The sequence below is a fragment of the Haplochromis burtoni genome, unplaced genomic scaffold (genome assembly GCF_018398535.1).
Source record: "Haplochromis burtoni strain Fernald_Lab_line unplaced genomic scaffold, NCSU_Asbu1 Contig_1719, whole genome shotgun sequence".
NCBI classification, from domain to species: Eukaryota; Metazoa; Chordata; class Actinopteri; order Cichliformes; family Cichlidae; genus Haplochromis; species Haplochromis burtoni.
Genome location: NW_024584080.1, coordinates 1 through 25,298, shown reverse-complemented (window position 1 = coordinate 25,298; position 25,298 = coordinate 1). Strand labels below are relative to the sequence as shown.

The 25,298-nt window shown below is 39.4% G+C and overlaps 3 protein-coding genes across 6 annotated transcripts; 1 reads left to right on the top strand and 2 right to left on the bottom strand.

Moving 5' to 3' along the window:
- Positions 1–5: 5 nt before the first annotated feature.
- Positions 6–4,962, bottom strand: LOC102305194 (zinc transporter ZIP9; the record flags this gene model as incomplete). The annotated part of the gene is made up of 7 exons (XM_005952504.3): positions 4,399–4,962; positions 4,167–4,275; positions 2,577–2,780; positions 2,150–2,218; positions 1,701–1,786; positions 332–466; positions 6–89 (listed from the first exon to the last, which is right to left on the bottom strand). Coding segments are annotated over exons 1-7 (783 nt in total), but the record flags the coding sequence as incomplete, so codon positions are not given.
- A 1,260-nt stretch (positions 4,963–6,222) lies between these two features.
- Positions 6,223–16,185, bottom strand: LOC102303976 (RNA-binding protein 25). Of its 4 annotated transcripts, none has more exons than XM_014331237.2 (18): positions 15,991–16,185; positions 15,592–15,720; positions 15,107–15,156; positions 14,683–14,853; positions 14,219–14,276; positions 13,695–13,855; positions 13,244–13,438; positions 13,034–13,117; positions 9,674–9,936; positions 9,002–9,113; positions 8,787–8,876; positions 8,594–8,667; positions 8,343–8,493; positions 7,747–8,149; positions 7,336–7,640; positions 7,139–7,237; positions 6,989–7,036; positions 6,223–6,713 (listed from the first exon to the last, which is right to left on the bottom strand). In XM_014331237.2, exons 2-18 carry the CDS (start codon positions 15,695–15,697, stop codon positions 6,621–6,623), a joined length of 2,463 nt encoding a protein of 820 aa, XP_014186723.1. In that variant the 5' UTR covers positions 15,698–15,720; positions 15,991–16,185; the 3' UTR covers positions 6,223–6,620. The 4 variants fall into 4 exon arrangements, with proteins under 4 accessions (XP_014186723.1, XP_005952561.1, XP_042073175.1 ...); XM_005952499.3 differs by having other exon boundaries at positions 15,592–15,723; positions 15,995–16,185; XM_042217241.1 differs by having other exon boundaries at positions 15,592–15,719; positions 15,995–16,185.
- A 4,264-nt stretch (positions 16,186–20,449) lies between these two features.
- On the top strand, positions 20,450–25,104 carry LOC102304682 (arginase-2, mitochondrial). The gene is made up of 8 exons (XM_005952502.3): positions 20,450–20,832; positions 20,928–21,000; positions 23,519–23,693; positions 23,818–23,977; positions 24,114–24,208; positions 24,301–24,405; positions 24,550–24,686; positions 24,798–25,104. Exons 1-8 carry the CDS (start codon positions 20,713–20,715, stop codon positions 24,983–24,985), a joined length of 1,053 nt encoding a protein of 350 aa, XP_005952564.1. The 5' UTR covers positions 20,450–20,712; the 3' UTR covers positions 24,986–25,104.
- Positions 25,105–25,298: the final 194 nt, after the last annotated feature.

Genomic DNA, 25,298 nt, shown 5'->3' with positions numbered 1-25,298 from the left:
TGGACCGTTGCCACGTAGAGGAAAGTGCCAGCAGAGAAAAGCATGGCGACACCTGTGGCGTTGACGTCTGACAGTGCTTCTTTGCTGCTCTAAGAGGGGAAGAGACAAGAACAGTGTAAAGCTTAAAGTTCTCCTTTTCTAGTGACTCCAATGTTGATGAAATAATGTCTTTGTAGTATTTGGGCAGTAGTGTGCAAATCACAATACAGACTAGTAAGATGACAGCTGGATATCTAGATCTTCAAACTACTGTATTGTACCAAACAGTTAACACTGAAAACTAAACATCTAGCAAAATGAAAACCGATCAGTGCCAAAATATAATAATTACCTGACTGAGACCTAAAAATGTGAGCATGGCGAGGACTGGCGCTGCCAGGGCAAAGACCAAGAGATGTTTGCGGATACGATTTCTCTCGAGACCGGCATGCATTAGGAAGGATACAAGACCAAATGCTGCTGGCGCCTACAATCAACAAAACAGAAGAGTTTATATAGCAATTTACTGCAGCAAACAACAATCAATTCTTTTACCAGTTAATGTGCAAACTAATGCTGAAAAAACCCTCTGTGTATTATAAACTCAGTAGCTGTACTTAAATTTAATTCATTTGCAGGCCTGCAAAAATTAAAGACACCCTTACTGCTTCCTTAGGATTTATGGAGTAGTAGTAATTGATCATCATTAAGTGTAAGCACCTCTATAAATGCAGCTGTTTTGTCAGTTTGCTCCTCTGCAGCGATCAGCAGCAGAAGCAACTGTTTGTAGGTCCATTTTTATACAACAACAAGCAAACATATCCATCATCCTTGAGTGACAATGATTATTCACAAGAGGAAAACATTCAAGATATCAGACAATCTTCCTAGACATAGACAACACAGCAAATTCATCTCAGGGTCAGACTGTACAGTGCCCAGATAGATTGCAAAAAAACCCAAAAAAAAAACAAACCCAAGAGCTACATCTCAGACTCTACAGCCCTCAGTCACAATTTTAAATGTTAAACACAGAACCTATACTGAATGAGTCTAGGCTCTGTGGAAGGGTTGCTAACAGAAGGAATCTTCTCTTTAAAAAGAACATGGCAGCCTTGCTTAAGTTACCAAAATTGGATCCGATCAACCCACAAGACTTCTGGAACAATGTCCTTTAGATAGACAAGACTAAAGTGGAGATGTCTGGCCATAATGCACAGCGCCACATTGTTTTGGAGAAAATCAAACACAGCATATCAAGAAAAAAAACAGATCATACAAACAATGAAGAAGGGTGGTGGAGAAGTTATGATTTGGACTTGTTTTGGAGCCACAGGACCTGGACACCTTGCAGTCATTGGTAAACAAATCGAAGTATTCAAGAGTCAAATGTAAGGCCATCTGTCTGACAACTAAAGCTTGGAAGACACTGGAAAATGCAACAGAATGACTGAAAAAAAAAAAAGAATCAAAGTGTTGCAAAGTCCAGACCTCAACATGGAAAATATCCTGCAAATCTATGAGAGACTAATAAAGTCACACAGAAAATAATTACTGAAGTTATCACATCTAAAGATAGTTCTACAAGTTACTGAATCACTGGGCTTGTTAGTTTTTCACAGGCCTGTGCAAACTTTATTTTTAAGATGCCAGTATACGTATACACACAAACAAACAAAAAAAATCAACCACTGACTGCATTATATATGATGTATATTTACCTTATGCAGCATGATGGCTACAAAGACAATGAGCTGAACGCTGGTCTGAGAGGTTGAGGCAGCAGCACCCAATGCAACACCATCAGCTGCAGGCAAAAAAAACAGAAAGGTACAGTAACTACTGGAACACTTAAAAGCAATGAGTCGTCATTAAAACAGCAATAAAATCTGAAACTAATACTGTTTGAACTGAAAAGTAACATTTGTGTATACATTTTGCAAATTAAAACAATTTAAAGCTTAATTAAATTCATAGTATTCTGAAGTAACACAAACTCAGGTACAGAATAAAATTACATCTTTTTCATGAGTTCCACCAAATGTAAATACATATTTAATATTTATGATTAAATATTAATATCATTAATTAATATAATTTAATATTAAATATAATTTAATATTTATTTTGTGTACAGTAGCATTATCAGAAGATATTAAATCAGACCTACCTGCAGCATGGACCACAAGCCCCAGGGTGGTGGTGATTTTGGAGGAAGCAACTCTTGCTGCCTCTGGATCTAAACCAAACAAAAATAAATAAATAAATAAATAAATACACAACTCAAACAGTTTGTGGCAAGGAAACAAATCAATAATCTTGATGGACCACTATGTCCACACTGAGAGTTAAACAGCACCACAACATTGGCAGACTTTGAAGAGTATTATCAGCTTAAATAAAGATCTCTAAAATTGTTCAGTGCAGAGTGTGGGTGCATCTGGGAAAACAGAATTAGCAGTTGAGCCATTTGGATGTGTTTTGGGTTTAATTCAATCTTATTTTTCAAGGAGAATAAGACGCGAAGAGACTAATGACGAAGCTGCTTTTGCTGCTTTTCCCAAACCAACTCTGGCTAAGGCTATTTGAATGCTTACCTTCAGTGTTGTGAACATGAGAACTACCTATCTGGTCCACCAGTAGCATAAAGACAAAGCCTAGAACCAGAGACACTCCAATGTAGGCATGGAGCTGCTCTTGATTGTGCTCATGCTTCCCACCAGCACTAAGAGCTGCCTCTGCTTCACCCTTTCCCTCGGAAGCTTCTGCAACTGCAGACTGGCCGTGACTGTGGTGTCCACCTGCTGAAAGAGAAAAATCAGCAGAAAAATGGTCTGATAAAGACGCAAATACGTTAATGCATCAGAACCAAAGAAATGTAAAATTAAAATTCCATCACACAGCACAGAGACCATCATAAATACTGCTATAAATACTCATATGGAAATGACAATAAGTCAGAAACTGATTTCATGATGTTGCACTTTACTTTCCTCTGTTTAAATAAAATTCATACAGACTGTTACAATGTACACAAGCACATATCATTGGTCTACATGCTCTCTACTTAATTTTCCTCTGGTATATTTCAGTTTAAGCCTGTTGCAAGCATGAAGGAATCTAGCGCTGTCACAAACATCTAAAGACTATTTTAGATTTTGCATTATAAAGTGCATAAAATAAGAAGCTGACAGGAAATGAGGAAAGAACAGACACTCAAGAAAGATGCACCCCTGAAAGTTACAATTACTCACTACTTTCAGTAGAATGACTAATCAATTATGTAACATATAATTATCTGTAAAAAGGTTCAATCAACTGTTTAATCTACATTGCTGTTAAATGTACATAAAAGAAATTAACAAGTTGATTCAACATGATGGAAAAGCCGGAATATCTTTGGGTTTTGTATTGACAGTCAAACAAAACAAACAGTACGAGTATGTCACCTTGTACAGTTTATTCAAGTAACAGATAAAATAAATAAATACATTTCATCAGCAACACAAAACAATTATTAGCTCAAGGTCTTCTAACAAGATTTTTTTTTTCTTAACTTACAGGAAGCAGCCAAAATTGTGTGTGGTGGGGGCAAAACAATTTGCTTCTCATTTGAAATTGTGATCCCTTTTGGAAGTATTTAAACAACTTGTTTTGTCTGACTACCAACCCAAGAAAGATTACATTTAAATTACGCATCAAAGAGAAAAGCAGCAAAACAACACAAAGGGAAAACTTGGTGTCCTTTCTTGATAATTAACCGGCTAACTAATTTAATCTATCTACTATTGGATTAGGAGAGACGTTTATCACTTATTTATGTTTATCTGACCATTTCACCATGGCAGCCTCTGAAACACACTGTACATTAGAAATAAACCAATATGACAGTGGATGCCCTGAGCTTTGCAACTCATCCATGTATTTCTTAGCTTAAGGAACACGTATTTCTAAGAGCTGTAGCACATCCTGGCTGATTGTGAAAGGCATTATTACTAGTTTTCTGAGCCATAGACTAAAATAACCGAATGAGCTTATCTTCAAACGTGCAAAATCCAAAGATATTGCAGTCCGTAAAAAATCATGACTATTACGTTGTCTTACAATTATTGATACAGTAGTTAATTCTTAATTGTCTGTCCATTCATGATCTGAGCAAACCTTCCATCTCCCCCAAGGAACCCTACCTTCAAGGATTTCTTCGTAAAGTGCGTGGACCCCTTCTGGGATGATCACGGCAAGTGCAGTCCCACAGAGCAGCCCTGCTCCCAGCACAGTGATCAGCTTCAACTTCTCCTAAACAGAGTCAGAGACCCAGACCTTAAGCACAGTAGCTTCTTATTGTTTGAAAGTTCAGTCCATTTTATGATAGCTTGGTAGCTAAAGTTAGCTACATGCATACGTATGTCACAAACCTACCTCTGAGAAGTTAACCGCTAAAGGTATCGTCCCGGCCACATAACATCCCACCAGCATCGCAAGGGACAGCAGGCTGATGGAGCTAAAATCGTCCATGACTGCACTTTTCTTTTCGGCTAACCTACTGCTAAGCTATACCATCAAACCCAACCTCCACCTGCGCTTTTAGCACGGACCTTTGCTCGTGACGGTAAAGTTCAAGAACATTAGTTTTTTGGTGGTTAATTCAATACACGTCACGACCCACTTTCGGTACCAACCCGGTCTGGTGCTAAACATCCACTTTATAACTGGTCAGTGTGTCGCTCACTGGCCTCGGTAACGCAGTCAAAGCTAAGCTAACTAGCGTCAGTATGTATATGCCTTTCGATATTAATGAAAAAGAAACCCGGAAACGGTAACCGTCCAGTGCAAACAACTGATACTTCGCATATTTTCTGTCAAGTCCAGTTGTCAGAATAATATTGCAACTTCCCGATTCGATTAGCGTCAACACACCGGCTAACTGAACATCTTCTTGTTTGGAGATGATCAAAGTGCTTCCGGGTCAGAGTTTAGGCGACCTGCCACGTATCCGCGAGACTCGCTGGAAAAGATAAGGAAGTAATGTGACAATTTTAGCAACAAGTCATAAACATGGGGAAAAAAACAAGAATAAACACCAACAGTAGATTCTGTAAGAGAATTTGCAGTTTTTATTTTTGTGCGATTTTTAAAGTTTAATTTATTTGTTTGGCTATTTGTTTATTTAGTTATTTGTTGCAAATAATAATAATACACTTAAACGTAAAATATGACTATAAATACATAATACACTGGAGGAAAATTGTTAATACTTTTTTCGATTTTCAATGTAAAATTTCCAGATTGTTTTATTTAATTTGCTTAATGTACATAATATTCACTTAATGTATATAATGTTCTCTTTTTGCAGTCGAGGAGCGTGTCAAGACACATTTCCACAGGGTGTTGTACTCCTATAACTATGCATGTGACAAATAAAGGTTCTTGAATCTTTTTCCGTCTACTCGCTCTAATGGTCTGACTTCATATTACCCTCTGCCTAACATCCTCCTCTCACATAACCCGTCTGCATGTCTTTCTTCACTGCATCCTCGACTCCTCTGTGGTCTTGCTCTTCTCCTGCTAGGCTACTCCATATTCATCATCGTTTTTCCAGTATACCTACTATCCCTTCTTTGTACATGTCCAACTAACTGACAGTCCCTTACTTCTATCATTGCTCTTCTCCCCAAAACTCGCTTCCACCTGCTTCCTACTACAGAGTAGGGAGAACAGGGAACATAATCTGCAAACATCATAGTCCACAGACACTGCTGCTTGACCTTGTTTTTCCACCTGCCTATCACCATCGCAAAAAGGACAGGGCTCAGTGCTGAACCCTGATGTGGCACCCCACTCTCACCCTCTCTCATACATGTCCTACACCACTATCAGGTACTTCGTCGCCACTCCAGTCTTCCACATGCAATATCACAGTTCCTCTCCGGGCATCCTATCATATGCTTTGTCTAGATAATAAGATGATAATAAAAGCTAACCTATTTGCATCGAAATAAAGTAAAAAAGGTGGTGACCAGAAAATATAAGTATGGCTTCATGCCAACAAAGAGCACTATAGATGTTTCCTTTGAGAGGTGATTGAGAAGAATAGGGGTCAGAAGGCGTAAACCAGGTACATACATTTACTGCAGTAATCACATCTGTATATGGAAGTGACCCCAATTAAGTTTTGGTGTTTGAAAATAATCTCATAATTCAAAAACAGCTAATAATAATTAACAACACAATCAACAAAAACAGTATGTTTTTGTTTTTTTTAAAAAAGCATGTTTATTAGTTCACACAATGGAGTAGTGCCTCCAAACAACACCACCAAATTAAAGCAGAATGTGTCCAACACATTGTAGAACAGATGGATGAAATTCCTCCTGAACGGCACTAACAAATAAAAGAATTACAACCAAAGTTTTTTTTTTCATGCAGCACATTAGTTTCCAAACCCTTTCAGTTCACAATTTTGACTTTCTCACGCACACTCTCACTCACTCACACACTCACACACTCACACACACACACACACACACCAGCTCTTTGCCGATGGAATGGAGCGCCGTGTGGGCATGTTCACAGTCTGCTGGACCAGAAAACTGCAGACAGTAGAACTGAAAGCTCAGGAAGTCAGTCAGAGTCGTGTTTACTTATTTGACCAGTCCAATCTTCTTTGCTTCTGTTTCATATATCAGTAACCTCCACATTTTTACTATGAAGACTTCTGCTTCTTCATCAAGAACCTAAAGACAAACAGTTCAGTTAAACATACTATATATTACAAAGCTGAATGTACCGGTATTCAATGAGTCAGCAGATGTATACAATGTGACTGTTACCAACCATTTTAAGACAGACCAGTCTGGTTTTAAACTGACAGTTTTCCATTTTTGTTGGTTAGTCATCCACTTAATCGACAATGTGTGGTACAGACCATTCAAGTGGATTTCAGTCCCAAAAGATGGATTACATATGTAAGATGTTTAAAGACTTAGGATCCAGGCAAAGTTCAACTTACCATAGCAACATCATCAAGAATACCCTGAGGAGTGCTATGCGCCATTACCTGATCAGAAAAGAAAAATATTAACTAGAGTGAGCAACAAGCCCAACAATTCAACACCACAAGCTTAAAGATACAGATAAACTTCAAAGGATAATAACTGACCTTGGAGCAGACAAAATCAACCAATGTAGCTTCCTCCTCTCCAATGTACTCTATAATCTTCTTATTAATCCACGGTCTAATGCGGCGATCCATCAGAGTCTATGGAAAGAAAATCAAAACAAAACATAACATAACCAATAACTAAAATATCAAGCTATGAAAATAAGTGCAATTTCAAAATATGCCAAGCCTTTTACCGAATCAACCATTGCCCAGTCCAAAGGATAGGAGAAGAGCTCTGGCCTGGCAGTGGGGATCTTCTCTATAAGGCTTTTTATGTGTTTCCGTTTCTCCTCTGTGTTAATGCTGCCTTTGGCCCCTGAAATTTCTGCTCCATCGAGCCCCAGACTCTTTTCATCATCACCATAGTCCAGTGGAACCAGTTTCCTTTTGCGAGGCTGCTCATCTGCCTCCTCTTCGTCAAACTTGTTGAAAACACTGTCCACAGTTGCTAATTTCTTTCGCTTTCCTGCGCTGAGCTGACTCGGACTGTTGGTAGCACCTGTAGGAGGAAAAAAAATCATCAGGAAATACTATTTACTCTGGGAAAAAGCAGTGCCATTAAACAACAGATCTGTATGCGTGTTTTGCTTCGTTGCTGTACTCACCCAGCTTGAGGCTGAGGCCAATCTTGGGCCGGTGTTCCTCTGGAGGTTGGACCTCTGGAGTGTTCTCGCCTGGAATTATGATGCCACAAAGAGACTCATTTCCAGGGGTGTTTGGAGTAACGTTTCCACTGGCAGAAGACACAGAGGGAGCAGTGGTGATTGGTCGCATGGCGGGTTTGAGTTGCGGCTTGGCTTCTTGTGAGTCCTCGCCATCGCGGTAATCATCTTCATCTGCCTCTTCCACATCGTCATCTGAATGCTGCGGGGGAACTTGAGGCTCCGGCTCCACAGGCCTTCCGGACCCCCTCTTCTCCCGCTCCTTGTGAGTTTTCTCCTGGTTCACATCCTCCTCCGGTTCAAGTTTCAGAGGTGGCTGTCGTCTGCGCTCTGCTTCCTCTTCCATCTACACAAATATGTAACACATTAAGCAACCTCAGGATATTGTTGTTGACTGGTGGACTGGCATATTAATATTAAATGCACAAACATCATTGCAGAACAAGCAAAAAAGCTGTAGTTCTGCAAAACAAACTAAAGATCTCTGAGTCTATCAAATGTCTTTGTCAGAGGTTAGGGAAAGTTCCAGGTGGATTTACTCTCTGTAATTCAGCATCAGGATCAGGGTGACCCTCAGCGAGAAGTCTTTGTCTAATTTCCTCCAGCTCCTCCTTCTCCCTCTTCCGGTCACGTTCATCCAACTCGATTTCCTTTTCTCTGTCACGAAGACGCTTCTGCAATGCGCTGCCCCTAAAAAAATAAAAAATAAAAAGATTAGCATTAACGTTAAGTAATGACAAAAGGCATTAAAAGCATTAAAACATTTTAAAATGCAAATTAACATAATCACCTGTAGTATTTTGGGTCGTCCCTGTCATCATCATAGTCTTCAAGGAACTCTTTGAGCCTTTTGGCTTCTTTCATCTGATTTTATGCACAAAATGAAACAGTAAACAGTAAATCAAGCCTTCTGTTTCCACATATCTGAAATAATAAATAGTCTAAAACTCGTTTTATGCAGCGTGGCATGCATTCTTATATACCATTTCACGACGCCTCTCTTCTTCTCGCTCAGCATCTTTGCTATAGTCACGGGCCTTCTTCCTCTCTCTGACCTCCCAATTTTTCAGCCGCTTTAAGAAGGCACAGAAAAGAAATTCCAATCAGTAATCTGTCAAACATTAACAGTAATTTGCTTATGTGCAGTTATTTAAATGAACATTTCATCAAATCAAAATGGGAGAGATGATAAACATACTTCTTGATAAGCTGCTTCCTTATCTCTAAGCCTCCTCTCAAGTCTCCGCCGCTCATACATGTCCTCCTCATCTTCTTCGCGGTCTCGTTTTTTATCGTCTCTGGACCTCTCTCTGTTAAAATAATAATGGGTTACTGATCTGTGAAGTTCATCTTTATATCAAATTAAGTTGAAACGCAATCATTTCAAGGGTATTTGCCCATAGCCAGTGCCAACTGCTGAATACATTTCACTACAGTGCTTTCATTAGTTATTTTGTGATATGGATATTTTCTACAAATGATCAACTGAACACAACACTCCCCAAAAATAAAAAGTTCCTTAACTGCCTCCAACAAATCCTCATTGGTTTCATTTACAGCTACCAAATGAGTCTTTCATTGTAGTGTTAAAAAAACAAAAACAAAAACAAAAAAACTTACAAAGCCCTAAAGTGGGGAACAAGAATTCATATCTAGCATATCTTTAAATCACAGATAATAAATTATGTTGCCACATGCATTGATAAGTCATAACACATGTGGAGAAACTTATGAGTGGACCTTGAGGTCTGTTGTAAGAAACAGCTGGAGCCAACGACCTTTTCCAAACTGTTAGAATTAAGAGGCCCTTTAGATGAGTCACAACCGTTTGTGTGTGAGCCAGAACAAACCATCTTGCATTAGAACTGACCTCGATCTGCTGCGAGCTTCACTGACATCTCGACTCCTCTCCCTCTCCCGCTCCTTCGTCCTCTCGCGTTCACGATCCCTCTCTCGCTCACGGTCGCGGTCCCGGTCTCTTTCCCGCTCCTTGTCCCTCTCTCTCTCCCTTTCCTTCTCTTTCTCGCGATCGCGGCGCTCCCTCTCCCGCTCCCGCTCTTTGTCTCTCTCCCTCCTTTCTCTCTCCAGCTCCAGGCGTTCCTTTTCTTTTTTGCCTTTTTCCTCCTCCAATTTCTGCAGGAGCCCACATGGGAAGAGAAAAGGAAACCGCATTAGAAGATGCAAAAGGTGAAAAAAAGATCATCATACTAAATTACATAAATAAACAAGTTATCGGCAAAAAAAGGTTTACACTGCCTGTTTCAGAAATGCTCACGTTCTACCATGACTCATTGTTTGGGGAGAGGTTGGCTGCTCCAAGTCAGGAAGTGGTTTCCTCCAGGAAGAGTGGTCCGCAGCCTGAGCAGGTTTAATGTATATACTGCTCATTTCAGGACACACTTATATAAAACCATAAATGACAGTATATTCTTGAAATACCTAACAAACTGGGGATGTCACAGCTCATATGAGGGGTTTCACCAAAGAAACATTTCCAGTGTTATTGTAAACACTTACAGTCTTCTTTTCCTGTGCAAAGAGATCATTTCTTGTTCTGGCTCCAGTATTTGACCTCCCTTCTTTATCAGATTTGTACAGAATAAATAACAGGCCAACTCAACCTCTGCTGTTACGATGGGCTCTATGGTGATCTGGGATTATTATCTGATATCAAAAGGCAAATAAGTACTGGTCAAACCAACATCTGAATGTTTTCCAATTCAAAGTGTACTCGTGACTGCGGATAAGGGACAGATTTGGCCTGAAATGCATATGCATAGGATTTTACTGGAAATGGGGTTTTTCATATGGCTTGTGGTAAGTAAAAAAAAACAAAAACAACAAACTGAAGCCAGCTTTGAACCTTTTTTAACTTAAGGTCATGAAGATCTAACTATAAACTTGAGATCTCCACTATATAATGCACTGGTTGTACCTATAGGTGCCAAGTGGATTAAAACAAGCCTAAGCTTAACACGGCAAATGGCGTAACTAAGTAAATTACATAATCGGCCCCCACGTGTTTTCTACATGGTCATTTGAGAAGGAGGAAAGCAATGCCTGACTGCAGTGCAAGTGATCCCCTAGAGCAGTGTGGGACTTCAGTATGAAGCCAAACGACTAAATAATAATTTGAACACCATTTTATTTATCTGTAAAGGCAATCACAGCTCACTGGTTCTCACAGCCGTCCATTGACAATCTCAGTAAACAAAGTTTGACCCATTTTTCTACATTCTCACTAGATAACATTTAAATCATGTTCCACAGTCTGTTCTGGAGCTACTGGTGCAAAACTTACAGATGATGAACTAGGGTTTCAGCACTTCTCTGCCCCTACACATCCTACAGGCTACATGTAGAAGGAAAAGCAGGTCAAGAGCAAAGTCAATATAATCAGGAAAAAAAAAAGAAGTCCAAACGATTCCTGCGAAGCAGTTTCATCTTATTACAACTCATCCACATAAATAGCATCCACATCTGTTTGTTTTTAAAGTCAATGCAAATCAGATACTGCATTTCATTTTGCCACAAAGAAATTAGTGAAGCAGTCTTACCGCCAGGTTGTGGTGTCTGTCTGGTCTCACCAACCCAATTTAAAAAAAAAAAAAAAAAAAGTAAAAAAAATAAACCCTTCAGAGTCAGACCCACAGTTCAAACAGACCTGTGGCTGATTTTTAAAAAAATATACCAGCTGGTAGCTTTGTGGATCTGGACTGGTTAACAACATAAACTACCACATGTTAAATGTGGGTCTGACAGCTATTAACTAAAAAAAAAAAAAAAAAAAAAAAAAAAAGGACCACAGAGGAGGAAACTACAAAACTGTAATTTAACTCAAGTCTGCTAAAGTCTGCACACCATTTTAGCATTTCTACCTTCGCTCCGAAGGGAGGGCTTTGACAGATACACATTATTTGTTTTGAAACAGTTTTTCCCTAACCTACCTACAACTTACCTCCTGTATTAAACTAGTTAGTAGTGAGTTTGAAACATACTAATTGGAAAACAATTTTAAAACATTGCCATGAGCAGGTTCCTAACATACTGTGTGTTTGATGTGGTGTGAGGCTTGTTCCCCTTTGTTGATGGAAGTTTTTTAGTATATAACATCAATTGTCCTCAGTTCCAGTACAAAGTCACAACGTTTTGGGTTTCGTTAGTAGCCCTATAACTTCTTTTAAAAATAGCATACTACTGATAAGAGAACCTTGTTTTAAAAAGCGACAAAGAAAACAGTTGAATGGTATTCATACTAAAATATCCCTGCAGCTTATTCCTCCTTATTTATGTTTGCATACTTTATTTATGCATTGTCTCATTGTGGTGTAAATTTCTAAGGGTTAAAAAACAAACAAAAAAAACAAAACAAAACAAAACAGAAACAGCAAAGCAATTACTTACCTTGCAAGTCTTCAGACCGCAGAGTGCTGTGAAGGGGCGCTCCCTGCTTCAGTAATACTACAGGCTGCAGTTCAAACTGCTGCAGTGGTTAGGCTCTTTCAGGCTCTGTGTGTTTTTCAAACACGCTATTTATCATATGAGGACATGCAGAGGTTCACTGAGCTGCCCGACCTTCTTAAACATGATTCACTGTAATCACAACCTGCTAGGAATTTGTCCAGCATCACTTTTTTTGACAACCTTAGTGCAAGTCGACTGAGAGCCAGCTGCCCCTCTGCAAACCCTCCAGAAGGGAGCGCCCAAAATGAGTAGAGAAGAAATAAAAGATCATACTTACATCCTATCCTCGCAACTTTTTCCCAAAGCTGAGATTCTGAGATTCATCTTGCTCTAGTCACCAAATGAACTCTACCATATTGGTGGGGTTTAATCAATAGATTAGCTTTGGTTGGAATTTCACATTGTGTCCATGCACTCTGTGTGATGAATTTAGCTTGTGAAGAGCGAAATATTTTAGTCTCAATCAGTACTGTGAACAGTGACAACTCGTGGCCAGTTTGGAAATACTGACATGTACTATAAAGTAATCAATCGGTGGCTGAAGTATTAATGGATCATAAATCAACATCAACTACGTTCTGTACCCTTTGAATTCCACTAGCTACTCTAAGAACTTACTGACTACCAAAAGACTTTGTTTGACAGAAACAGAATAGTCTTAAACTGCAGATCCATTTTGCGTTAGAGGAATTTCTACTAACAAATGTGGAGGATTTCTTCTTCAAAACCTAAATTACACAGTAACAAGAGCAGTCTGATACATTACCTTGTGTGTGTCCCGGAATTTACTGATCTCTCTGGAAATCAAGTCTCTCTTGTCATCCTCCATCTCCATGGCATTGATATCCTCCTTACACAAAGTGAAGAGAGAAAGGAAACAAACACACTAAGCACTCCAAAAAAAAATTTAATACTACAACAGCCAGAGCCATGCTCCAGCCCCTTCTCCTCCCCGTGTGCATCATGCAAAGACTACCTCCTCTTTCTTCTCTTTCCGCTTCTTGATGCGAGGCTGACTGTCAGGATCCTGTGAGGGAGCATTAAGCTCACTTGCATACTCTCGGATGAGGACATCTATTGCCCCCTTCACAGCCTGGTCTCTACGCAGGGTTTCTTCATCAAGAACCTCCTCTTCGTCTTCATCCCCGTTTTTCCCGCTGCCACCGACTCCCTATTGATTAGATCGAGAAAGATTTGGAGACAAGAGAGGTAAGGCTGCCAGCTTGCTAAGTTGGAAGGAATAAAAGAGGAAGACCTCAGAAGAGGTTTGTGGATTTAATAAAAGAGGAAATGGAGTGGGTTGGTGTGAAAGAGGAGGACGCTAGGAATATGATGAGATGGAGGCAGATGAGCCACTGTGGTGACCTCTAAATGTAGCTTCCAAAAGAAAAGGAACAGTCAAAATAAAAGACAGATGAGCAGCATACCCCATTTGCACTCCTCTTCTTGGCCTTCCACTCATCTAGCTGAGCCTTAGTCTTGGCATCGACCTTCACCAACAGCTTCTTATCACCCAAGAGCAACTCATGCAGGAGTCTGAGGGCTCGCAGTGTGGATTCAGGCTCCTTATACTCACAGAAACCAAAAGCTTGCAGGAGTTAAGACGAAAACAAACTTAGTTCACAAGGTTTTCAAATTCAGCTCACAAAGATATTTGATAACTTTTTTTGGTAAAAAAAAATGGAGTAAACATATGGGGAAAAACAAGAATCTGACATTCAATTTCAAATGTCCTAATTCTCCAAATCACTGATTGACTGACTATACCAGAGAAATGACCAAAAACCACATACATAAAATTAACATGTGAAAATAGGTCTTTAAGCATGATAAATAAGAGGGTAAGTATGCTTAACAGGATTTAAAATTCTAGGAGTGTCATCCCTGTGCACCATCCCATGCACAAACACCAAAAAAGGTTTCAAATGTGCTTTTGTTTTTGTGCTGTTACCTTGAAGTTTCCCAGAGGCACCCTGGACCCTTTTCCAGCTTAGAACAATACCACATTTCTATATTCAAAGAGAACAGAAAACAAGGATTTTTTGTGTTTAGTAGTCCAGATAATTACAATAATTAACAAGTAAATGATCACATATAAAACACTATTGTTGTATCCCTATAACAATACTTGTGATTAAATATGATGAAAACCTCACTCCTTTTTACTTTTATTATACGTTGGAGATTTGCATTTGACTAAAACAAGAATAAATGTCTGTCACCTGCAACTCCTGAACCACTGTCATCTTTTAAATATTATTATGACTGCAACCTCTATATTTAAAGTGCTCTCATAAAAAAATAAGCTTTGTCTAGCTGCAGACAGATTTTATACCAAATTGATAATTGTTTCACATGAAAAGATCACTAACGTACATTAACCGGATTATTCCAGTTGAGCAACAGTAAACTTACAGCCAGAAGCTGCCTGACCAACATGTCAGATGCCTTTTCAGAAATGTTCCCCACAAATACAGTGGTGGTGGGGCCGCCACCGTCCTCCGTATCCTTGGCTCTGATCGTGCCAGGCTCTTTCTTCGGAGTCATCGGCTTCTGTGCTACAGCAACTGTGGCTGGAACGAGCACCTGCAAAATAAATTTGATGTATGCAAATGTCACTCTTATTCAGAGTAACACCAAAGCAAACCAAAAAAAATGCAAATACAACAAGCAACCGATGGCGAGCATAGGGGTTTTATTCTTTAACAATATAATATAATAATAATAATAATAATAATAATTTTAAAAAAAGGAATTCCACCAGGCATCATTGTTAATATGTGCAAGTATGTTTTTAATAGTAGGTAGGTTATTCAGAATGCTCCTGCTTCGAACTCACTGTGGGTGTGGGGGTCACTACACCCATATGAACCGGTATCATAGGAGTCCCTGAAAACAGAAACAAAATACAGCACTCAGTCAGGTGTTATGTATATTATAACAGATAACATACATAACTGCATGTAAAATTCCCAAAGCCAATAACAAAAAAAGTGATCTGCAATTTTAACATTTAATTTTCTGAATATTAAATGTTAAGGTAATTTTCCTGTAACATTCCTCAATCGCTCTCTCTCTCTCTCTCTCTCTCTCTGGGGTATTAAGTTATGTCAGTTTATTGGGCCTTTAGGTATCTTACTTCTCAACAGTTATCTATGTGCACTCATTTTCAAAGAAATTCTACCGTCAACTGATGCTTCACCCACATTATGTGGTTGTAGATTTAGATCACCCTGCTGCTTTTCCTTGAATGTCACATAGCTGCCACTTCACAGTGTGTTCCTTAAAAAGGCTACAGAGCAAGTTTAAAAAACTTTTCAATACCTGGTGGGACTGCAGGAGCAAAGCCTGCATACTGTGGAGGGGGGATCCTAGGTGGTAACTGTGGGATACCAATCTGCTGGCGGTTTATCGGAGGAGGATACGACATCCTGAAGACTCCAGAAACCTACCTACCTACAGAGGAGAAAAGATATTTAGCAAATTAGCAAAACATCAGAGGAACATTTCTTTATGTCCTCGGGCTTTTGTTAAGATCATGACAGTAGTATTTTTCACAAGGATAGACAAAATGATCGTTAGTATGACCAACTGAGCAGGTAGGATATCTGCTCACCCACGTAAAAGCAGCTACATTAACTAGCTAAATTAGCTGAGACTGGCTAACGCTACTCTGTGGCCTTGCTGCTAAATATTAGCTGCAGCGGTCAAGCACGGATTTACCTACCCGGTACACCAAGAGTAAAATAAAACTGGAGCCTAATTACGGAGTTAATTGTCCAAATAAAGCCCAGTTAAAGTCAACTGACAGAAAAGCTCAACGCTAATGATTAGCGTTGTAATTTTCATCGGTGAGCAACGAGAACCTCTACGGATACAAATAACTGGGACCGATTCTTTTCCGAAATGAATCATGGGAAGACATCGTCACACGTTTTCTTTGTTGCCCTGTTTTTAGTCTGGCAGGCAGGAAACACACCCGCGTGTCCTAAATAAAAAATAACGGGACTTTACAAATGTGCTAAAAAAAAACCCAAAAAAACCCCAGAACAGTTATCTGAACTTTGCTTTCAATGTGGAAAAAAATAGAGAGGGAAAAATATGACAAAGGATTCTAAAATATAAAAAGGGGTTGATCATAGAATTAGAGACATTAGCTTATAGAACAAATTAAATATACATATTTATTTGTGTAGTAAATGGTAAATGGCCTGTATTTGTATAGCACTTTACTTAGTCCCCAAGGACCCCAAAGCGCTTTACACTACATTCAGTCATCCACCTGTTCACACACTGGTGATGGCAAGCTACATTGTAGCCACAGCTACGCACTTTGTAAATGTTTTCTATGAGAAATGTGGATTACATTGTTAGTTAATGAAAATTAAGACTGATACAATCAGAATAACATTTATAATTTGTTGCAAATTACTATACACTATGTGTCTAGTTATATACAGTGCAAAAGCCTTGAGCCATCCTACATTCCTCTGTATTTTGCATCTAAGGAGGCAGATTTTATTGTAATTTTTAATAAAAAAATAAAAGAAAGAAAAAAGAAAGAAAAAAATCCCAAAGATAACACAGTTTGACAAACTTAAACAGCAATGATTTACAAAAAGATATATATATTAGCTGAAAACTTGGCATATCTCTGCATGTTTTGCAGAAAATCTATCTAAAGCAAATGAACAGTATCTGAATATCATGTCCTTAAGAAACAGATAAATAATTCCAGCAAAGACCAGATACAGGACCTGAGAGACGCATCAAGCCCTTCAGTTGATCCAGCTGCTGTTCGAATGAAGCCTCATCAGAAAATATCTCAGTGGAATGGAAGTGGAAGCCGTGTGGGATCATTTTGACAGAGAACAGAACAAAAGTAGCCGACATCTAAAGAAGAACTTTGAATGTCTTTCAAGAAACCTGGAGAACTATTCCTGAAGGCTACCTAAAGAAATGACAAGAAATCTTACCTGAGAATGTTCAGCCTGTGTTTAAGAATAAAGGTGGTCATACAACCCCACAAACACGTAAGCACATTAGAATTGTACAAGCATTTATTTCTTTTTTAAGTGGACACATCATGAATGTGTGCTTTTAGGATGCCCTGTTTGAGTTTCTGAGCTTTAGTTTTGTATACAAGCACAACAAGTGCAACAGATGAAGAGTACAGGAACTCACAAGTGCTGCTGAAAACAACAGGTTCCTGTACAGAAGACACAGAAGAAGAAAAAAGCCTGCCCATGAAAATAAATCGGCAAGGGCCCACCTAAAATTTGTTCCTAATGGTCTGTAACTAATGATACAGTCATTGCTGTACTTACTTCTCATTTTCCTAGTAAAATATGAAGAAATGAGACTTTTGCACAGTACTCAAAGTACAAAGAATTTTCAAGTCCCAGCTTGGGTTTGTCCCTAGTCTCCAATAATTGTCCAAATAGGACCCAGAACATCAGGATGAAATCCAATCAAATCCAAGTTTTTTCCTGGCAAGCCTTACTGAGGGCTAAAAAAAGAACAATATAACTTTTGTATCTCTACTTTTAGACGCTTGGTGGCGCTAAAGTCTTACTTTCGTAAATTTGTAACTACAGGACCCTGTTTTACAAGAACCAGTCTATCTTTTTGTTATCTGGATTCGCTTACGGTCAGCCTTACCAGAACTAGGAAGATGATAAGATGAGTATCTCAGTGGCATGACTGACATGAAATAGCATGTCTTCATGTGATGTTACAATCGTACTTTCCCTTTCGTTTCCTTTATTTTCTTTCAAGAGCAAAATCGTGACTGTAGACTATTTGCTGAGAGAAAACAAACATGTTTCGGTGCCACCCAAGTGTTCATTTCGATCACGTGAAAGTTCCTTTTAATTTGTTTGTGCAACGACAGAGAGGCCTTGGACTTTTTTTATTTTCACTTCCAATTTTACATTTTACTGAGGATAAGAAAAATATTTAGGATTCATCTTTATTGCCATTACACGTGTATAAATACAGATTACATGAACTGGGGGTCCTGTTCCAATTATTGTTTTGCCCATTCTGCAAATTCTGTGCGCCGATCTGGGTCATCCTCGTTGAGATGCTGCAGTAGCTGGAGTTTGTGAGGGTGCCATTTGTGAGTAGAGTAGCTAATATCCACCGAAAGGATGTTCGACTAATGCCACTTTCCAGTGACATGCGGCGAGTGCTACGCTGTGGGCTCTTGCTGAATGAAGCTAGGACAGCCACTGATGTTTCTTCATTAGTGACAGTTTTCTTGCGTCCACATTTTGGCAAATCCAACACTGAACCAGTTTCACGAAACTTAGCAAGCAGTTTGCTAACTGTGGCATGGGAGATGGGTGGTCTTGTAGGGTGTCTTGCATTGAAATCTGCTGCAATGACCCGGTTACTGCGTTCACCAGATATCAACACAAGTTCGATCCGCTCCTCACGTGTTAACCTCTTCGACATGTCAATGGCTGTGAACAAAGAGAAACTTGTAAATAACTCATGAAAGAATAAAGTTACTTTGAAACCAAGTACACCATTGTTTTTCTTGTGACATTACCAATAATTTTGATGTGTCACATGGCCCTCTTCCTATTGAAAAAAACAAAAGTTGTATCAAAGATGGCCGACTTCTAAATGGCCACCATGGTCACCAACCATCTTGAGGAGTTTGCCCCCTCACATATACTAATGTGCCACAAACAGGACTTTAATATCACCAACCATTCCCATTTTATTACGGTGTATAAATGGCCCACCCTGTACTATCTGAATGCGGAGCTACCGTATTAATAAAATTCAGCTTGTTTAAAGCCCGTTAAGAAAGCTGTCCATCTATTCGAGTTAACAGACAGCTATATTACAACAAGAGAATCTAATGGTTCACAATCGAGTATTTTATTAAATGACAGTTTAGTTTATATTACCCCAGCTCTAGCCTGGGTGTCTGCGTCCAAATTTTATGTACCCTACGGTCTGCAAGTACAAATATATGCTTTAGGATCATAGGATCAAGTTATCTTGGACGCAAAAAAATTAGACGCTAGTGAAAATTTATTACTTGGCAGGGATTTCATACTTGCTCATTAGTTACCATAGTGATATACCCTGTTAAGACGTGAACCTCCTTCATAGTACAGACACCACAGGGTTAATCACGAAGTTACCTTAATATTAACCTCTGTTTCGTAGTACAGTATGTTCATTTTTGTTCACTGAGTCATGCCACAGTCATGCATCTGAGGTGGGCTAATGACGTCAGAAGAAAAACTCTTGCACTTGATTCGCCTAGAACCGCTCAGTGGGTTAGGGTGAGGATTAGGGTTAGGATTTGCAATTAGGCTTGAAGTTTAGAAATGCACTACTTTGTACCCACAATAGCCCATGTTAATGATTCCGAGCTATCTTTGTGTTGCCTGTGATGTAAATAATTTCAGCTGAACGCCGTGCATCGTGCTTGGAAGAAAATCCGAGTACATAAAGATAAGATATAGTGGATTCATCATAGCTTGACAAGACTACAACAACGAATTAACAGTAATAAACCGCAGTTTCACTTTAACGACAGGAAACAGAGTAAGTCCGCGAAGCACTGTGTTCCTTTACTTGTAAAATAAAATTATAATTATAAACTAACTGCAATTCATCAAGTAAATACACATAAATAATAAAACAATCGCTCGTTATATTTATTAGAAATCTTTGCTGTTTAAGTCCATTTTACTTTCAGTTAATTGCCTATGATAACTTGCACTTGAGATTCTGTTATTGCTTTACAGTGTGAAATTTCTTGCGGTGGTGAAAGATAAACCCCGTAATAATACACTAACCCAGATAATAACATGTTTTTATGTTGGCCAGAAATCAAGTGGGATATGTTTTGGCAGGAGCTTTAGAACACGCGTGGACAAACACCTCGGTCAAGAGCGTTTAATGTAAACAAGCGGATCATTACACTACGCTGCGTCTGTGGAAATTTCCACTTTGATGACACTGCAGCAGTGCGTCCCAACATTTCACAAAACACCCCTTGGCCCACATCAGTTTCCAGGACACGCCTAAAAGCGAACCCACTTCCTTCCATAGTTGCTATTGGCTACTACGAAGGTGTGTCATTCAACCTGACGTCAGACGCTGTATATATATATCAAGACGTGCCTCGGTAATAAAAACTCATAACACATTGCAAACGCTTAAAAGAAATTACGCTTTTTATGGTAGGTGGCAGAGATTTTTTTTTTTAATTTTATGACTGAATTAAGAGGAGATCTCTTCGTATTCGTTGTCGGAGTCACAGTCTCATAAATATTCAGTAGATTGACGAGTCATAAAGACCGCCTTTCCTGCACCAACGACACATTCAGCATCCTCGGGCGCAACATCTCACTGAGCTTTCGTCAGACTCCGAGTCGGTTTCATTGTGACCGGGGCGACTTTTAATTTCCGAGAATGGCTTTGAGAGGAGCACTTTCCCGTCTTTCCCACTCTTCCCGTCATTTCAACCATACTTACCAGCAAAGCAGAGCTCATTCGGTGGCCGTGCTTGGCGCTCCGTTTTCAAAAGGACAAGTAAGATATTGAGGTTTTTTTTTAGTATTATCATTACTTTTAAAGAGCCTATCATCTTTAACAGTTTAACAACTCCCATGTTTTCTTCCCTACAGAAAAAGAGAGGTGTGGAGCATGGCCCTAAAGTCATCAGGGATGCGGGGCTCATGGAGAGGCTTTCAAATTTTGGTAAGTGTCGTAATCTTGGAGCTGCCGGTGGTGCTGGGTTATGTAACTTGTCGGTGGGTGTAACCTGCAACTTAACCCGGCAGACTTTTAGACAGACATATCTTCAGCGCTCGGTCGTCAGTCAGTCTGTTACATAATCGGGAGAAAGTAAATATAAACAAATGATATGTAACCAATGAGAGAGATTTGGTGCACATGTTTCGGAGAACAAAGTGATTTACGCGCGAGTCCAGTTTGAGGCTTTCGTCATTAGTTTTACAGGATAAAACGTCGTGTAATAAAATAGGATGTAAAACTAGACTTATTTATAGGCTCCCGAATGTATATTTGTGCATGTTTAATGCCATATTAAAGCCAGTCAAAGAGAGAAACCTCGAACATCCTCTCCGATGTTTGATGTTAATCCTCGTCGAAATGTTATTGTATAATGGCTAGAAACTCATGCATAGGACGGAAAGACGAGACAATACAGGCGGACATTGTGATAACTGTCAACATGGCACGCCGGCGTCTCGCTCTTCTCGTGAGAAATTACACCTATTGCTCATTCATTCTTGGCCCCAACCCCCCACCGCCGTTCTGGCACATGCTCGTAAGAGCCCAGAATGAAGATGACGGTGTTATTTCCATTATGTCGTCACTGCAGTGACAGACACTTTTACTTTTTATGTGGTCCAAATGAAAACAACCACGCAGTCCGGTGTGAAAAGAAGTGGTACCTTTAACGTGAAAGGCACAGCAGGTGAAAAGAACCCCCTCTGTGCGCATGTCAGCGAGGTGCCATTGTTATTGAAATTCCACTAAGGATTCATGAATAAAGAGAGGAGGGCCTGCCAGTTCTTAACAGGCCATGATAAGGTCACAGCTATCCCAGGGTACTTAAATTCTATCTGTGAACCAGACATAGTTAATTACCTTTGGAGTGATCAGGTTAATGTAGATTAATATTGTGCATGGAACAAACACAATGTAAATCATGATGGCCTCCATTAATTATTGTAGTAAAGGTAGTTCAAATTAATCTGTTTTATGCTTAATAAATATACTCAAAATGTCCAAAGTAATGTCTTAAAATTTTGCCCAAAAAGTAACATGAAATGGAAATCTGCTGTCGTGATACTTCCTAGCTCACCAGAATCCCCATTTGCACCACAAACTGCTCCTGCCTCTATAAATATAACAGAAAAACCAATGAAGGTGTGTGACAATGGCAGCTTAATGCAGGCCTTTAGGTTGTAACTTCCTAACTTCCCTTACCTAACTACCCAGGTAATCCAGTTTGTTCTGTTCCACACATCAGCTCATGAGGCGTAAACATGTTGTGCAAAGGGAAGAGCGCTCCCTTTGTGTTACACATACATTATACAGTGCGTCACTGGCTTACTTTCATTTTCTGTATGGCCACTAAGTGGAGCTGCACAATTACATATGACTATATTGTCCAAAATACCTTGAACTGTATCAAATGAGTGTATATATATATACACACACTCATCAGTTTGTTCTTACGTTGCTGAATCTCAAAGATACTGTTGTAAGTTTTATAGTAACAACCTTGATGTTTATCACAAGGTGGTTTATAAAAAGTAAAATAAAACCTGAATATATGTAATCTAATGTAAAATGTTGGCCAGGAATCAATTCCCTGGTGGCCAAATTGGCAGCAATGAAATAAGATCTAGCTGCTATGTCACTAACAGAGGAGGACACATGAAACCAAACACTAAGAGAAGTAGCTGCCATGTACTCTTACATCTTCACACTCTCTAGGTTTCCTGTCAATTTGTACAAATTGTTTAAATTAAAAATATATAGATATAATCAAACCAATAATCACTGGCATTTACAAACATTTAACATGCCTTTACATATGAATAATAGCGCTTGTAATCTTGCATTTAAAATTTAAAAGCTCATCCCTTTGACAAACTTATGAATTGTCTTGCAAGAGATGCTCACTGTTGCATCAAACAAGGGCTATTCCTGTCCTGTCTACGAATGGTCATGAACCGCATTGGTCACCCTTGGATCAGCAGAGTAATACTACACTACCATCAAGGCTCATATAGCTGGATGAACCCTAATATGGTGAAACACTTCACTTGTTTACTTCGCAGTCTATATCTAAACTTTTAAATCTTCTGCAACCACGTAGTATAAGGCAAACTACAGTCACTGAAACCTGACCCAATGTGGGAAACAAGACTAATGGAAAGTGCTCCGTCACTAGTTCCACTGGCATTGAATGACTCAAACCCATGAGAGTGCAAGGTCAGAGAAACGCGTGTTAAGTCACGGGAGCTACGGATTATGTAGGCTGCCTAACTGACACCTGCACATACCACGTCTGCTAATTACAAATCCTCAGGCTGTTTGAAGCCGTCAGGTTACCAGTTCCGTTGTTCAGATTTCCTGAGAAAATAGTGCACTCCCGTTCAATGAGTCATTTTAAACTGCAGCAAATGTGACACAGCACAAAGTAGTTTAAATGTATGGATGTTTGTTGTTGTGTTTTTAGACTTTTCTGTCCATGACTTTGGGGATCTGAACTTCCAACACCTGGAGGAGGATGAGCCCTACATGGATGTAAAGTTCCCGCGGACTGTGGGTGCAGCAAATAAAAAGCTGTCTGCAGCAGTGAGGAATGCTGTCAGTGCTGGCCACACTCTTCTTATGCTGGGAGGTGATCACAGGTAGGAACAGAAAATATTGGCAATACTACAAGATAGCCTACTCTGTACAACAAGTCCAGTGTTTGTATTAATATTATGAATCCATTGCACAGATATCTTTAAAGCTGCTCTACATCTGTTACAGCCTTGCTGTTGGATCAGTGAGCGGCCATGCCCAGCATAGTCCTGACCTGTGCCTTATCTGGGTTGATGCTCATGCAGATATCAATACCCCTATGACCTCCCCTTCAGGAAACCTCCATGGCCAACCTGTGGCATTCATGCTCAAAGAGCTGCAAGACAAGGTGAGGAAAAACATTCAGCTTCACTAAAGATATATTAAAACACTACTTACAAAAGGGATTCTGTTAATTTAAAAAAGTATTATTGCTTTTTTAGTATCCTGTATGACATATTAAACAACCTCTTTTCACTCACCAGATGCCAGATATCCCTGGGTTCTCCTGGACTAAGCCATTTCTCAGCTCAAGAGACCTGGTGTACATTGGACTGCGGGATGTTGACCCTGGGGAGTAGTAAGTACTTACATTTAAAACGTTTTAGTAAACGAAACTGGGGTGCACTCTGAAACATAGGTCTTGATGTGTTTTAAAATTGTGCATTGCAGCCAATTCCTCAAGAGCTTTGGTATCCAGTATTTCACCATGAGAGATATCGACAGACTAGGCATCCAAAGGGTCATGGAAGTCACTTTCGACCATCTTCTGGCAAGGTATTATTATTAATAGATTGTGATTATAATAGATTTTAAAATGATAACACTAAAAATGTTCTTAATTTTTCAATTTTTAATTTATACAAAAAACAGTTATAGATGTTTGAACTGAGATGTTGAATTTTATTACCATCCTGACAGAAAACAACGACCAATACACTTGAGCTTTGACATCGATGCATTCGACCCGTCTCTGGCTCCCGCCACAGGAACACCGGTAAATGGAGGTCTGACCTACAGAGAGGGAATCTACATCGCAGAGGAAATTCATAACACAGGTACAGATCACTACAGTTATGGCTTTCATTTCCTTTGGTCTTTTCTAGATTTCTTAAAGGTCTTTGACTGTCTGGCTTTCGAATCTAACTTGTCATCATCTTGGTGTGCAGGTCTGCTGTCAGTCATGGACATGGTAGAAGTAAATCCTGACCTTGGGGCAAGTCCTGAAGCTGTGGAGGCTACTGCCACGTTAGCAGTTGATGTCATTGCATCATCACTGGGACAGACGAGAGAAGGCGCTCACACATCCATGGACGAAATTCCCCCTGGGAAAAACGACACAGAGCTTCGCCTCTAAGGGCATGAAGCAAAGCTATGGACTTCAACACTGTCATCCCTGACCATTCCACAGATTTAAATACAATACTGCAAAGACTATATCTATTTGAAAGGTGACAGTTTAAAGCTTTTTTTTTTCTTCTGCTGCTTGGTCTTTCACTTTGAAAGCTAAATTATGTCGGGATTCATGAAACTACGAAAGGGCTTTGCATAATCTTTCTTCATATTGATAATGCTGAGAAACGTCTTTGACAGAATTTAGACACCAATACAGCTATTGGGGATACAGCAATACTAACTTATTTTATTATTATTATTATTATTATTATTAT